We start from the raw sequence: 16,361 nt of genomic DNA, 5'->3' as shown, positions 1-16,361 counted from the left end.
GCTGCAGGTACCACTTAATATTATTTTACGTTTTGACATACAGCGATGTTCATGTGTGGACGCTACACTGTATTTTGCAAAGTTTGTGCGATTTGTGGCCAATAACTTACTTGTACGACTGGTTGTAATGTACCGCTTATGTACACGGTATGTTATCCGCCTTAGAATAATTCGGAATTTTGTTAAGCCTTCAGTGTCATGTACCCTAACATCCACTGTATTGCGTTCTTCAGGATGATTTGTTAACGGACAAGCCGACCGAAACTAGCAATAAATAATAAAACTTCCTAAGTAACTTAAGGCGGTTCTCCCACAGCTCTTGTAAGCACATAAAAGTTGCAGACCTGTTTAAACCCCAGCACATTGGAGATATCCATAACGGCAATCGCTGCTCTGCACAACCTTTTGATGTAAGAAATGCACCAGTGACACTGGATAGAACTTCAGTGAGTTTGATCAGTTTCATCTACTACTGTTCAGTCTGTTCCAGAAAAGCAATAGCGCTCGAAGACGTACTGAAAATCTCTGTTGTGACTAGGAAATGTCCGGCTCACAGCAACAAAAATTAAATTTCACGGATCAGAATATTAAATCTCCATTAAAAAATAGCAAGTACGGCTTGATCTGTAGTCATGCCACATTTAGCGGAATAACAGAACTCAGATTTGTCTTCTAGAGTTGTCAGAGTAGTAATCCAATGTACAGAACGCAGTTATAAGGCACCACGCAAGTGACCATGCATTTATTAGGTTAAAAACTTATTATCCTCCAAAGAGACATTGCGTAAAAATACTGTTGGTGTCAAGAGTGTTTTGACAGCTGAGAGTAAAATCAATGTGTTTCACAACAAGGGTAAGATTTTGGTGTGGAGGTAGATAAAGGGCGACGAGGACGTGAATCCCGTTGATGTGATGGTATGCGTATTGGCCTCTGCATAAGGGGACTAACCTTCAGAGATGAAGAGAAAATAAATGGAAACTTGACATAAATTCACTCCAAAAGTATACCACTAAATGTTTATTTTTGTCTTAATTAATTTCGACAGTTCAACTATCATTTCATTGCTCCCACATATCAGTTACCGTGATCTATCACCAAGAAACTTTATTAACCGTTGTTGCGAAGAGACATATTAATGGAGGATAAAAGCCATATATGTTATAGTACGTGCTGGCATCAAAGTGCCAGTTCTGTGAAATGCAGTAATCGTGCTGATCGTGCCTGGCGCATGATACCGCTGGTACACATTGTCTAAGTTCTACTCTGATCCATCTCTGGAAAAGTTTTTTTTAAACTGAAGTTGTGTAGCAGGGTATTGTAACTTTGAGCCGTGTATGGTCGTCAGATTTTACTTGGAGCAAACAGGATTGCCTCTGTTTACTACTGATAACCTATCTGTGCTGTCCGTTTACGACAAACTTCGTCTCTTTTAATTTACAAATGGTTCCGGTTAGCTCCTCAGTAGTGCCATATATCTTTTTCGGGGCCACGATGGCCGAAAGCGGGTTCTGGCGAAAACAGCCTTAAATTATTGCGCGTCAGTCTTAATTCGCGGGCGGGATGCCAAAACTTGGTTCTTCCTACCTATACGCTATGTTTTCTTTACTATTACAGTCGAAGGCTTTTAACCTCTCTACGAAATACGCGTTTGCAGTTTCCAGATGAGCACTACCAAGAACACAGAATAACACAGTTTTGTTTTCTCTGTTTATTCAGGGAACACCTATAGCTGCAAAGAATGTTCCTTGTTTCCCGGGCAAGGAAGTAGTCTTCTAATGCTCGTCACAATGGCTTTTCGAAAATGAACCTGTTTGTCAGGCCACCAGTGATCTAGCTGCAGCATTACGTGATGGCCAACAGCTGTGAGAAGCTGTGCATGTGGATGTGCTGTGGGCCTTACCACATAGTGAAGTCCTGCTGTGAAATACTCGCCTCTTGGATTTGTTGTACCAGGCTTGATATGTGAGTACTGTTGCTGTATTCTAGTAGTTTGACGTTTTTGTTCTCTATTTATCTACTTTTTTTAAAAAAAATGTAGTGGCATGTATGAATTGAACTCTGAAGTTCAAAGTGAAGATTAATCGATAATTAGCACTTTCGTAATCAACTGCGTGACTATTATTCTATAAACGCCAGGTTCAAGTGTTCAGTACTCGTGTAATTTTTCGTTTACAGTTTGTTCAATATCAGAAGTAACTAAATAATCTTAAAAATAAATCTGAACAAATAAGGGTTACCCTTCGCACGATCTAGTCTAAGAAATATAGAAATGTGATACTGGAGTGTGCCAGTGCCCCCTCACACCCCACCCCCCCCCCCCCTACTTTTCCTTGACTCAACGCGCGCCCGTTTGGTTTGGACGATATCTGAGTTTAGAATAGTCACTGGCAACATTCACTCCAAATTCTGACATGACAACCCAGCTTTGTGAGATCACTTCTAATTTCGAACAATCTGTCGTTGCCACTATCCATACGTAGTAAAAACGTCGTTTTGCCTCATGACATCAAGAAAATATTACACACTGTTAGAACCAAATTGGAAATTTGTTTGAGGTCGAACACTGAGCTCTAAAACAGCAACAGCACGAAAACCTTCGCCGGAAGTGGAGCAGTCAATACTGAATCTGACAGTTTGAGGTCATGCTACCCAGTTTGTAGGCCATGCACGAAGTCAGCTTTAAATGGTACTGGGAATGACAGTTCTGTCCGTGCAACAGAAAATTCATCTTGAAAATTTTCAGAATTTATTCGCCTTGTCGTATGAAGTTGTACTCGTGATGTCTGTTGAAGTGCACACTGTAAACTTAAATAGCCGTTTTTATGTTAATATTAATGCAATTTTTCATAAACTTGTGTGCAAAACACAGTGCAAGTGTTGACATTACCACAGTCATTTACTAAGTACCGACGAACTTATAGTATTCCTATTTACAATTCCCTGCAACAGTGATTATGAAATTAGTGTAAAATATTTTGCTTGTTAGGACCTATGTACATTGGCTAATTAGTGTACCAGGAGGTGTTGTTTAGGTTTAGATGTATCATCGTATGCTACAGTTCTCTGCTGGGTAGCTATCATTTCAGTTAGTGGCATAGCACCTACTGATTGGAAAGCCTCATGGTTTAGCCACTTTTTTCTCTCTTCGTTTTCGTCTATGGCAATTCATAAAATAGCGCATGCTGATTGTAAATACCTTAGGATGCGATAGTTCAGCCAATGACGGCTCTGTAGTAGCTTACAACCTTAACTCAAAACAAGCGTCTGATTTCATCACATCGATGTCCAAGTCAATCGTCGTGATAATAGGTAATTTTGCTTCATCAATATTGCTAATTATACTCCGTCGGAATTTGCTTGCTTTCTATAAGCTGACATCCCACATTAAACTGTTCACTTGTAAATGGAGCCAATTGTGGTTGAATCCTCTAAAAAAGAGCGCTACCTGGAAGTGGAAGACAGTGCGGACGAAGACGATGATGATTTTGTTATTTCTATACTGTTCACGAAACGACTCTTCTGAAACTTCATTTGTGCGTGTCACATATCTCATCCCAGCAAGGAAAGTGACAAAATCTGAAAGCGTCATCTTTCGTTTGTCACTGAGAAATACGCGTGAAATGCTTTAATGTGCAAGAAAAATGTCACTTATTGCCAATTGGTAACGATACTTCCTCGAGCGTATAGTGTTTCGGTAGTCGTTTTGTGACATTAATTGTTGCAGCTTTCTCAACTATAGCGTTTTTGAGTTGTCACTGTTGGTACAGGGGTGCGATATTATCTCGGAGAGCCCTCACCAAGTAGCCCGGTAGTTTCCATCGAAAAATTTTTTGCCTCAGTGAAATACCTACCGCACTTATTACGCTTATAAATTTTCGGTTTAATATCGGAGCAGTATAAGATACTGACGACTTGCGTGGAAACATTAAGGCAGAGGAAAGATCGATGCAGAACAAGTTCGCATTAGAAGATAGTTAGAAGTTACGCATTTAATCAGTTACTGATTTCACGTCGATTTCAACATGACTGGTGCCTTATGGTAGGGCAGTCGCATAAACAGTTACCATACTGCTTTTGTACTGTACTCTTATCCCCCATCCTGTTAGCTGAGCATCTGAACGCAAGCTAAAGCGAACATTAATTCGAACTGCTAGCCGCAATGCCCCTTGGCAGAGCTCATAGCTAGGCGAAAGGGCAAGGCGCTCATGACTCAGTACGGGAGACCGGTTTGACCTGCACGGAATGTTAGCCAATCAGCAGCGGAGAAAGTTGCCACAGCATCAGCGTGCGTTAAATTACAAACGGAAATTCAGGTTTCTTGCAAGTAATATTTCGGAAACAAACCGGTATCCGATAACAGAATGAAAATCAGTATTCGATAATAGAATGGAAAAAATAGTTTCCTCTGAGATTCCTTGCATAGTGCTGAGCTCGATATCACATATGAGCCATGACAAATCTTTTAATGACCTCCTTCCGCCATAAATGTTGAGGAGCCAGCTTGTTCATACATAAAAGTACGGTCCAAAATTTATTCAGAAAATTTGGGAATGAGATCACAAACAGTAATTTATTTTCAGTTGTTACCAATAAAACACGGAGTTCCTCAGGGCTCGATCCTGGATCCATTACTTTTTCTGATTTGTATGGGTGACGTCTTTTTTTTTCCCACCACAGTAACATTGTAGGCTACTGCTCTATTGTATTTTTGTTGATGATAGTTTATTACCCGCTGAATACAGCTTAGAAAGTTTGCAGTGAGCAGCAGAAAAATCTATGTCAAGACTTTCAGCTTGGATCAAAAGAGAGAACTGTAGAAAAACTAGTGCCACAAAATTTGTAGTTTTATAAGTTCAGCAGGACTTGAACTGAAATAGTAGACATATGCAGTGATGTGTTGGACTCTCAATAGTCTGCTATGCTCTGAGGAAATTGAAAGCTACAACAAGTAGAGACACTAAAAAAAGTAGACAGTGGTGCAGACTTCCTATTCACAGTTCCATTCACTGCTTCACATAGAATCATTTTCTAGGAAATGCTACTCAGAGTATAAACGTCTTCAGAATACAAAAAAAGAGACTGAGGATAATTTGTGGCCTTAAAAAGTGGAATCTTATTAATCTTTACTAAAATTAGTGTTATAAATCTTTCACTGAATTTTAAATTCAGTAACACTGCTGTGCAGCTTGTGAAAAGCTTAGTATTTTACCTCATGACTTAAGACAACCTTCCTCTGAGCTGGAAGATCCTAAAGACACATCACATATATTCAACCAAACGTCCAGACAAAGCCTGGGTGTCAACTTTGAATGAAATTTCTTATTAAAGTGCATGGAACATTCTGTTTCAAAGACTATAAGGTGATTCCAGTTGACTATTGCCTGTTCATACCACAATCATAGAATGATTTATTCCCAACAGAAGACTTCCCATAATGGTTCAAAGGGTTTGTGGCAGTATGACATGCTTATGCCCACAGTTAGTTTGCTGATTTGCTTGGGTTCAACATAGATGAGTGTGTGTCTTTCTGCAACACCATGTTGCTGCAGTGTGTAGGGTGTAGTAGTAAAATGCTGTATGTCTCTGGTTATCAGTATTCTGAAACTTTCTTGTTGTTGAAGTTTCTCTCTCCACAGAATCAGAACTGTTTGATAATAAGACTACATATCTGGCTGCATTCAATAATTATTACAGAACAGTGCTAACTTCTCTTCTGTTCAAAAAGGAAAATTCTACAAAAATTTGCTAAAGTCATCTTTGAATAGTTCAATTCATTCAGTGTTTGAATGATAATTAATGCATTTTTGCTAGGAGCATGTCAATCAAAAATATTCTTTGCAGCCATCCACATTGATGTTCTTTTGCTTAAACACACCTTTCATACATTCTTTGTACTGATTTCCAAGTCTCTCATGATATGTTTGCAACATATCTGATCGTCACAAAATTTACTTGAATAGGCTGTATGTGTATAGACTGAAGCAGTGGGTGAAAATGTGTACAAAGTCTGGGAATTGAACCAGTATGTTCTGCTTACTAGCCAGGTGCTTCAGCCACAAGTCACCTTGGCACAGCAGTTCTCACAACTGCACAGATTACTCTGGTATGCCACGCTCCTCAGTCCAAATTTTAACTGCCGCCCCAGTCTACTTTTTTAAATTCCCTCGTACACACAAACAAAATTGCTGAGACACTCAATATTCTGCAATAACACCTCACCATTGAATGTAAATGGCGATCTAGCCTGAAACCCAGGTACAGGTACTTAAACAAATGAAATGACACAATTGGTTCAGTCTCTGTACATAAAATCGTATGTTTGACACCAGTAAAGTCTCTGAAATTGTCATCCATTTCAATAGTTCGCATTTATTTAATGATATGCAAGTCAAGTACATAGAGACCAATGATCTTCGTTTTCCTAGTACCTTTGTCTTCAATTTTCTCTTTTGCAATCAAATCTTTTGCAAAAACCTTTCTGTGCAGTTGCTTGTACCCAAAACAAATGTCATTCCATGTCAAGTGTCCTAGAATGAAAAATGATTCCCACTTGATCATCTCAGATTCTGTTCAAAACTTTTTTTGTATAAATATGTATGTGTTAGGTCAATATGCAAAATTTTGGCTCAGTTGTTATAATGGTTCCAGAGCTAAAGTCACCTTAGTGGACCCATACCAAGTCACAAAGTGTATGGTGTAAAGAGTTCGGTTGACTTTGTTATAATTTTGTGCATTTTCTGTGATACCTATCACTCTGAATTTCTGTATCCTAGTACAACTTTTGTTGCTGAATGCAGCTAAGGTATTCAAATTCCTTAGAAATGTCTCAGTTATGCTACTTGGTCTGAAAGTGCCTTGTAAAATTTATCGCAAGAGAGTCAGGCCCTACTTTAACCATACTTTACTACACGGGAAAGGCAGCTGGAACCTTGATTTTTTTGGGCTGTTGACCAGCAACCAGATGCTCACTATACTACACCAGTATTAGCATTTGTGAATAAATAGTTCTGATTTTATTGACACTTGTCTCAAGTGTCAAATTGAAAATTGCAAATGTCTAGCACTTTTCAGGATCAGTTTTCTATATTGCTATCAACTCTGATCTTCCTTTTATTGACACCACTAAAAAGAGCACTTTTTCGCGACAAGGGATTTGAAAAAGTAGAATGGTAATTTTCCATATAAGGCGTTTAAAATACATTAAAAGAAATCTAAGATGTTACGCTTACTGCATGTATTACCGTGTTGCTAGCTGTTATGCTGGTGAATGTCAAGGCACCTGTGATGTGATTTGTTAGTGCAAATTATTTGCAGCATGATACTTTTGTTCCTCTGATGTGCAGGTACAACTGTTTCATAATGGGTTTCAGAAACTTCTGGAAATTAGATATGCAAGTATGACTATTTTATAACAGGGTAGGGGTTCCAGAAATTTCTGGATATTTTATATGCAGGTATGACTGTTTTATAACACAAAGCATGGATTCTAGAAACTTGTATGCAGGTACAACAGTGTTATAGCAAGGCAATAGAAACTTCTCGAATTTTCTGTAATGTTATGGAATTTTCTCCAGCATTCTCATTTTATACATTCACATTATATAACATGTAATTTGATTTTGGTATCACTCATGTTTATATGCAAATTGACAATCATTGTATCATTTGTGGTTATTACCTGTGAATGTTTACGTTGTAGCTTGGTTGATTCCTTCAATCCACTGCTGAAGCATTGCTGAAGTTACAACCTACGGCTTCAAACAATGGAAATATGGACCTAGAGAAGTGCACCATTGGACAAATCAACAAGTCTGTGTGTCATTTAACTGAGTTCACCAAGGACAAACACCTTCTGAAATCAATTAGTGACGTCTCTGAGGAGAATCGGAACTTGCTGATTTGACAAGTCGGATTTCAGCTTGATTTTGACACCAAAATAAGTTTACATCATGAAGCAGAACTGTCGACCAGGTTTCAATATATGCAGAAATCCTGCTTCAATCCATTTCAAAAGAAGAATCATGTGTTCAACAAAGGTCTGTGTCCTATTGATGTTGCAACAGCCCACTTTTTGAAATGACTTAAATCAGTTGATGTTAAGTCTGGACAGAAACTTTGCCCTGCTTGTAGAGTTGACATCAATGCAAAAAAAGGCCAACCCATTGCCATCATCAGTCTGATGAAGATGATGCTACAGTTGCTTCAGACAACTTGAACTCTAGCTTGACAGCAATTGGTGTGTTGCCACTAAAATTTCAGCGCATTTCAAATGTGGATTCTAGTGGATACGCAAAATGAAAGATAAGGCAAGTTCAAATGGTTGTGACTACAAAAACTGCTGAAATGAAGGGGGGGGGGGGGGGCTTAAAGCAGATGTCATAGAACTGCAACCAGATCAAAACTGCCACAACTTCTATTTGTAAAAAGAGCTTATCAATGAATTAAAGCAAAGCTAGAGTTGTCCAAAGCTGGTGAGAAAATTCAGATTTTAACTTTGGCCCCTAGCAGTTGAAGTATTAAAAAAAATGGAAGAATTCTACATGTGTGAGTGAATGGTTAAGGCTGACAGAAAGCTGAAGGAAGAGAAAGGCATTAGCGAAACTAGATCCAAGTGAGGAAAGACTCTGCAAGAAGATATTAAGGAAAGTGTAGCAAAATTCTAAGACAGTGATGAAGTCAGCCAAATCTGCCCTGGAAAAAAGGACTTTGGGACACCAGCTGGCCCAGAAGTTCATATGCAGAAATGGCTGCTGCTTTGTAACTTGAAAGAAGCCTATTAAGAATATTGCAGACAAAATTTAACAAAAGTTGGCTTTTCCAAATTTTGTGAGCTCCAGCCACAGTGGTGCATTGCAGTTGTTCAGCAGTAACACATTCAGTTTGTGTTTGTACAACTCATCAAAATGTCAAGTTGATGCTAGCAACAACTCTACTTAAGGATGACTAAAAGAGTTAGCCAAAACGGTTTGCAATATGAATTCAAAAGATTGCATGCTCCAACGATGTGACCAATGCCCTGAATTAGAAGTCTTGGAAAGATTTGTAGAGGCTGCATTTGAAGGGAACAACATTGATGAAACAATTGAATACTAGGAATGGATACACATTGACCAAGATACCCTGGAGACAAAGCAGTTAAAATTGTGAATCTCTCACCCCCATCATTATACAGCAAAGCATCAAAGTAACTACTTAAGAGAAACCGAATAAAATCTAGGATGAGGAAAGCTGGTAGTTCTGATGGATTTGGCAGAAAATTATTCATTGTGCAGGGTGCGGTACAAGGCTTCCATTGGGAAAATAGTCAGGCTACATTACATTCCTTTCTTATTTATCTGGTAAGATTGAGTCTCTTAGCTTCTGCATCATCAGTGATTGCTTGTGACGTGATACAGTTGCAGTTCATGTTTTCTGCTCCAGGCTGATTGATTAGCTGTGAACCCACTTTCCAGTGCTGAAGCACAACAGCTGTTGCAGCGATGTATCAGACGCCCAATACAAAAATTTCAAGAACTTCATGAATCTGTCAGCATTACAATGACTTTAGCATCAGTGCCGAATGGAACTTCTTCACCACAAGCCATGTAAAGTCTCCATTTGAAGGTATTGAGGCCACAACTAAATGATTAGCAGCAAAAGCAAGTCACAAAGGCCAACTTTAGATCAAGTTCTAACACAAAGTGATCTATTCAGATTTTGTGATGAACAAGTTCACAGAATCAAATTCCTTTTTATCACAAAGGAAGAAATTAATGCTGCAAGAATTTTGTAAGAAAGGAGATTTGAAAATGGTTGCATGGTTGCAGGAACCAGAGAAAACTACTGCTTCAGACCAATCAAAGAAAGATGGTTACAAATTAGCAGAGTTTCCAATAACAGTGTCATTTATTGCAAGTGTTGATCAATCAGCATACTTCTAAGTGTGTTCCAATTGACAGCATCCAATCTGGGTAATACATAGCCTGCATTTATGACAACAAATGATGGATTGGAAATATCTGTGATACATCACTGGAAGAACAAGATGCCTTTGTCAGTTTCATGCATCCACATGGTCCAACTAATCTGTTTCATTGGCACCTAAGAAAGGACACCTGCTGAATCCCAGAGCATTTTGCTAGCTTCAGGTGCCAATTCCATGGGTCGGAGATACACTTGGCCATCAGACATGCTGAAGAACATGAAGAGAATTTTAGATCCATGAAAATTATGTTCACAGCAATGTTGTTTATTTGCTCATTTTTGTATGCCATTCATTAAAGCTATTCTGTCAAGCATGCACTATGTGTAAAAACTAAGGTATCTTTGAAGCTAGTTTAAAAATCTTATAAGGAAAATTACCATTTTACTTTAAAATGTTCCTTGTATCAAAATTAGAACTCTTTCGAGTAGTGTCAGATAAAGAAAGATCAGAGATAGTAGCCATATTAAAAACTAATCCTGGAAAAATGCTGTAAATTTGCAATTTTCCATCTGACACTTGAGACAAGGGTCAATAAAATCAGAACTATATACTCATAAATGCTAATACTGTTGTTGTATAGTGAGCGCCTGGTTATTGGCTAGCAGCTAAAAAATCAAGGTAATAGCTACTTTTCCCTTATAGTAAAAGATGCTTAAAGTATGACTTAAATATCTCACAATAAATTTTCCAAGGCACTTTCAGACCAAGTAGCATAAGGGATAGTAGTTTCTGAGCAATTCGAGTGCTATAGCAGAATTCAGCCCTAAACGTTGTACTAGTGTACAAAAATTCAAGGTGATAGATGTCGTAACAGACGCGCAAAGCTATACCAAAAGACTTAATTAAAATATATTTGAATTTTCACAGCTTCTTCATGAGCCAGCATGCTTACATCTCATTTCCAAGGCAAAATATTTCCAGGAATAACAAATTTTGTGTATGACAATATTATCATGGTAATGTGATCTGATGTGCCACTGTTGCAGTACAATCTGTCCACTTCAACGTAATTACTAACTGAAGTACCCTAAACATGAAGCAAATGAAACATTTTTATCAGGCTGATGGTTGCTGGCCTGACTCTCTTCTAACGTACTCTACAACTGATGGCCTACCAGTACCTGTCCACATTTATGATTCAGAACTTCCAATATTCCACTTTGATTTTTCACTATCATTGCCTTTACTTCACTAGATTCTATTCTTACAAGGGAACCTCCCCATCGCACCCCCCTCAGATTTAGTTATAATTTGGCACAGTGGATAGGTCTTGATAAACTGAACACAGATCAATTGAGAAAACAGGAAGAAGTTGTGTGGAACTGTGAAAAAATAAGCAAAATACACAAACTGGGTAGTTCATGGGAAGATAGGTAACATCAACAACACTGGGACCGCAGGAGCGCCGTGGTCCCGTGGTTAGCGTGACCAGCTGTGGAACGAAAGGTCCTTGGTTCAAATCTTCCACTGAGGGAAAACTTTAATTTTTTATTTTCAGTTTATGTGACACTCTTCTGTTTTCATCACTTTTTTGGGAGTGATTATCACATCCACAAGAAAACCTAAATCAGGCAAGGTAGAAGAATCTTTTTACCCATTCGCCAAGTGTACAAGTTAGGTGGGTCGACAACATATTCCCGTCATGTGACGCACATGCCGTCACCAGTGTCGTATAGAATATATCAGATGTGTTTTCCTGTGGAGGAATCGGTTGACCTATGACCTTGCGATCAAATGTTTTCGGTTCCGATTGGAGAGGCACGTCCTTTCGTCTACTAATCGCACGGTTTTGTGATGGGCTTGCAAAACACAGACACTAAACTTATTACAGTGAACAGAGACGTCAATGAACGAACGGACAGATAATAACTATGCAAAAATAAAGAAAGTAAAATTTTCACTCGTGGGAAGACTTGAACCAAGGACCTCTCCTTCACCAGCTGCTCACGCTACCACGGGACCACGGCGCTCCTAAACTCACGTTCTCCTTGATGTTCCCTATGTGGCCCATGGACTACTCAGTTTGTATATTTTGCTTATTTTTTTCACAGTTCCACACAACTTCTTCCTGTTTTCTCAATTGATCTGTGTTCAGTTTATCAAGACCTATCCACTGTGCCAAGTTATAACTAAATCTGAGGGGGGTGTGATGGGGAGGTTCCATTGTTAGGATCAATTTGGCCAACAAACACAGGTGATTCCATTGTTACTAGATATCATTGATAAATCATACAGTTTTTCAATTAACAAGTTCAGAGTTTGATTTCTTGACACAGTTGTGCCCAACAAATTCTTAAGATTGTCATACTGTCTGCTGAGCATGGATAAGAATCATTGTTAAAATCCACAAAAAGCTTCCGCAACTTCGCAGGTTGTGTGCTGATGTCTTTCTTGTTGTCACGTTGAACATGGAAAAGGGGGGGGGGGGAGGGGAAGGAGGAAACCTTTGAGCAACATGTAGGGTTGCTGCATACCCATTGCCCCAAATTTCACCTGTTTCAGAGCATGTCTAAATGAGCTAAGCAACTTATTTTGCTAGTGAATTTTGTAACAATATTTGCCACTTTTGCATCACACTTAAACCATTGCTGAAGCGTCACAATTTTTTCGTAGTAGCTTTTCCATATTAACAGGACATTTGTGAGTATTGTTAACAAAATTTTCAGGTGCATATGCTGATACATAGCATTTACATTTTGCCCAGTCTTCTGATTTTCAGTTCAATTCAATTTTTATCACATAACATGCCTTATACAATCAAAGATTGTGACATAGGTGACTTGTCAGTTTTACACTATATATAATAATACTAAAAATATACAATAAACTAATAATATATATGGTGTAACATCTACAAAGAGGTATTTTAATTAAAATTTCATCTACATCTACCTATATACTCCACAAGCCACCTTACGGTGCGTGGAGGAGGGTACCCTGAGTACCTCTATCGGTTCTCCCTTCTATTCCATCTATTCCAGTCACGTATTGTTCGTGGAAAGGAGGATTGTCGGTATGCTTCTGTGTGGCTCTAATCTCTCTGATTTTATCCTCATGTTCTCTTCGCGAGATATACGTAGGAGGGAGCAGTATACTGCTTGACTGTTCGGTGAAGGTATGTTCTCGAAACTTTAACAAAAGCCCGTACCGAGCTACTGAGTGTCTCTCCTGCAGAGTCTTCCACTGGAGTTTATCTATCTCTCTGTAATGCTTTCGTGATTACTAAATGATCCTGCAACGAAGCACGCTGCTCTCCGTTAGATCTTCTCTCTCTCTTCTATCAACCCTATCTGGTATGGATCCCACACTGCTGAGCAGTATTCAAGCAGTGGGCGAACAAGCGTACTGTAACCTACTTCCTTTGTTTTCGGATTGCATTTCCTTAGGATTCTTACAATGAATCTGTCTGGCATCTGCTTTACCGATGATCAACTTTACATGATCATTCCGTTTTAAATCATTCCTAATGTGTACTATGGAAGCAACTGCTTCCAGTTGCTGACCTTCTATTTTGTAGCTAAATGATAAGGGATCTATCTTTCTATGTATTCACAGCACATTAGACTTGTCTACATTAAGATTCAATTGCCATTCCCTGCACCATGTGTCAATTCGCTGTAGATCCTCCTGCATTTCAGTACAATTTTCCATTGTTACAACCTCTCGATACACCACAGCATCATCTGCAAAAAGCCTCAGTGAACTTCCAATGTCATCCACAAGGTCATTTATGTATATTGTGAATAGCAATTATAATACATTGTTGCCATTCATGAAATCTTCTACACTATAGTAACATTTATCTTTCAGATATTTTTCGAGGTCTCTTTTGGTACCTTTTACATTTGGGTCATCCATATCTTTCCATATTTTATTTACAAATTTCATGCCCATGTAGTATGGGGTTTTTCCATATGATTTTAAACAGTGGGTAGGTAACATGAAGCTCGTTCTATATCTAGTATCATATTGATGCAAGAAGAAGTTGCCCTCAAAAAGTTGTGGGTTTCTTTTTGTGAAAGTGAGAGTTTCATAGATGTATAGGCTTGGAATGCTCATTAGATCTAGTTTTACAAATAAAGGTTTACAATGTTGCTTTGGTTTTGCTCCCACCATTGCTTGGATAATTCTTTTTTGTTGTCTAAAAGCTCTAAGTAAATTTGTTTTTTCAGGCCCCCAGATAATTATACTATACCTAATGACTGAAACAAAAATGCATTATATACAGTTTTTCTTACAGCTAAATCAGTAATACTATACAAGATATTCATAATATATACAAGGCTATTCAGTCGACCCAGTATGTTGTCCACATGGTGACTCCATAACAGGTTTTCATTGACAGATACATCAAGGAATTTGACACAGTCTGCAGTCTCTAATTTTTTGTCCATATACCTTATTTCACTTATAGACTGTGCAGATTGTTTTGTGGTGAAATGAACAAGTTCTGTTTTTGTAAAATTTAATGTCAAGTTATTGTTTTTGATCCATGCCTCCACTTCCCGAAGTGCGTGTTCAATATGATGAATTAGGTCTACCTCATTTTTACAACAGACTACAGCTGTTGAGTCATCTGCATAGAGGATTGTATCAGACTGGACCTGACATGGCATATCATTAATATAATACAGAAAAAGTAGTGGCCCTAATATTGAACCTTGTGGAACACCTAATTGTGTTACCAGCCAGAGAGAAATTTCTTGCCATTGATGTTAATAAGTACTCTTTGTTTTCTGTTTGCCAAGTATGATGACATCCAGCTAAGAGATTTGCCTTGAAAACCATAGTGTGCCAATTTTTGGAGAAGCAGGTCATGATTTACTGTTTCAAAGGCTTTGGACAGGTCACAAAAGATGCCCGACACACACACACACACACACACACACACACACACACACACACACACACACACACACACTCTATCATCAAGACATCTGCTGACTTTTGTGACTATTTCATTTATTGCATGGATTCTGCTGCAGCCTTTTCTGAAACCATATTGATGGCCTAAGATAATGCTGTTAGATGAATTGTGATTTTTGATCTGATCACATGCAGCTCTTTCAAACATTTTTTTTCTTTTTTTTTTTTTTGAAATGAAGTTATTATTTGCAGTACATTTTGCTAGTTTAACTATTTTGTCGAATGTTCTTTCGTATGTGCTTATATACTTAAGAAATTGACGGCTTCGATTTACTTTTGCCTCCATATGCAGTTTCCTCTTAGTAGCACTTGACACTCTAATTCCTAAATGTTGGAAGTGTATCCAGTTGCCTGTTGTAGTCATCAATGCCAGCAGCCATTTTGTTCAGAAAGAAACACAATGAGCAGATTCATGTTGCTAACCTGTTTTTGAGAGGAAAAAGTTGCAGGTAAAACAATTACTTCGCAGCTGTTAAAGTGTGTCTTGGTTCCATAACCAGTTGTAAATGATTTCTTCTAATGAATATAAAACAACCATTTTCAAATTCAGCATCTTGAATAGTCTCATTCACGAGATCATAGTACCATCACAATTGAAAGATTCTGTTCTGCTAGCATAACAAAGATAAGAAAAATCACGTTGCTCTTCATACACGTCATAATTTTCTTTTCAATGTTACAAACATCTGTTACCATCAGCAGTGTTCCTCTTCATCAGTAATTTGTATTCCAAAATATTTGCAGAATGTTCTGGTAATTACTCAAGGACTGTTGCTCTTCCATGCAACAGTGGAATACATAGCATCTGCTCTTGTGGCATCACCATCCCTGCTGTAGCATTAACATTTATACTTCTGAATGTCACAGCAAAATGGCGGCATTGTTGGAAGATAGCACATACAAATGCCTATCATACCTGTCATACAGTAGAAAAACGGTGGAGCTTGTGAAGAATATTGGTCTGCTAGAGGATGTCATCAATAAATCTTAGAGCACAAGCTGCTAGACCTCCTACGCTGCACAAAATACATCAAGTTCACAAGAAAGGTCTTCCATTGGTTTGATTTGATATGATTTATTGAGCACCCATTTTATCATGTACAATGATATGGGATTAGTCATGTGTTACATACAGAAAAAAATGAATGACAACATATTATGTAAATAATATCAGTGAACAAATCTGAATAAATATATAGGCAAAAACAATTATAGCTTACATGATATAAATTTGTGACAATATAAGATACAAATAAGTTACATATATTCTGTGTATATAGACAGCAACAAGAAACAATGATTATAACACTCTATATTGACAAATTAATTAATTTTTGTGTGTACATAAGAGTCTACCCCACGACACAGGTTTATATATGAGTGAATTATAAGATAGGTGAAGGCACGCTATCTTCCTGAAGAAGTCATGTATTCACTAACACTGTAAAAACAATTATTAATTAACGTTCTT

At 38.0% G+C, this 16,361-nt stretch overlaps 1 protein-coding gene across 1 annotated transcript in view; it reads left to right on the top strand.

Moving 5' to 3' along the window:
* The window catches only part of LOC126237524 (uncharacterized), a 76,275-nt gene that overhangs the window by 30,221 nt on the left and 29,693 nt on the right, over positions 1-16,361 (top strand). Inside the window, exon 2 of the mRNA XM_049947704.1 lies at positions 1,717-1,962. Coding sequence (XP_049803661.1) covers positions 1,850-1,962 — 113 coding nt within the window. The 5' untranslated portion in view covers positions 1,717-1,849. The remainder of the gene's footprint in view (positions 1-1,716; positions 1,963-16,361) is intronic.

Source organism: Schistocerca nitens, chromosome 1, assembly GCF_023898315.1.
Source record: "Schistocerca nitens isolate TAMUIC-IGC-003100 chromosome 1, iqSchNite1.1, whole genome shotgun sequence".
Classification (NCBI taxonomy): domain Eukaryota; kingdom Metazoa; phylum Arthropoda; class Insecta; order Orthoptera; family Acrididae; genus Schistocerca; species Schistocerca nitens.
The sequence above is the reverse complement of the archived record's forward strand: the minus strand, read 5'-3'. Positions and strand labels throughout refer to the sequence as shown.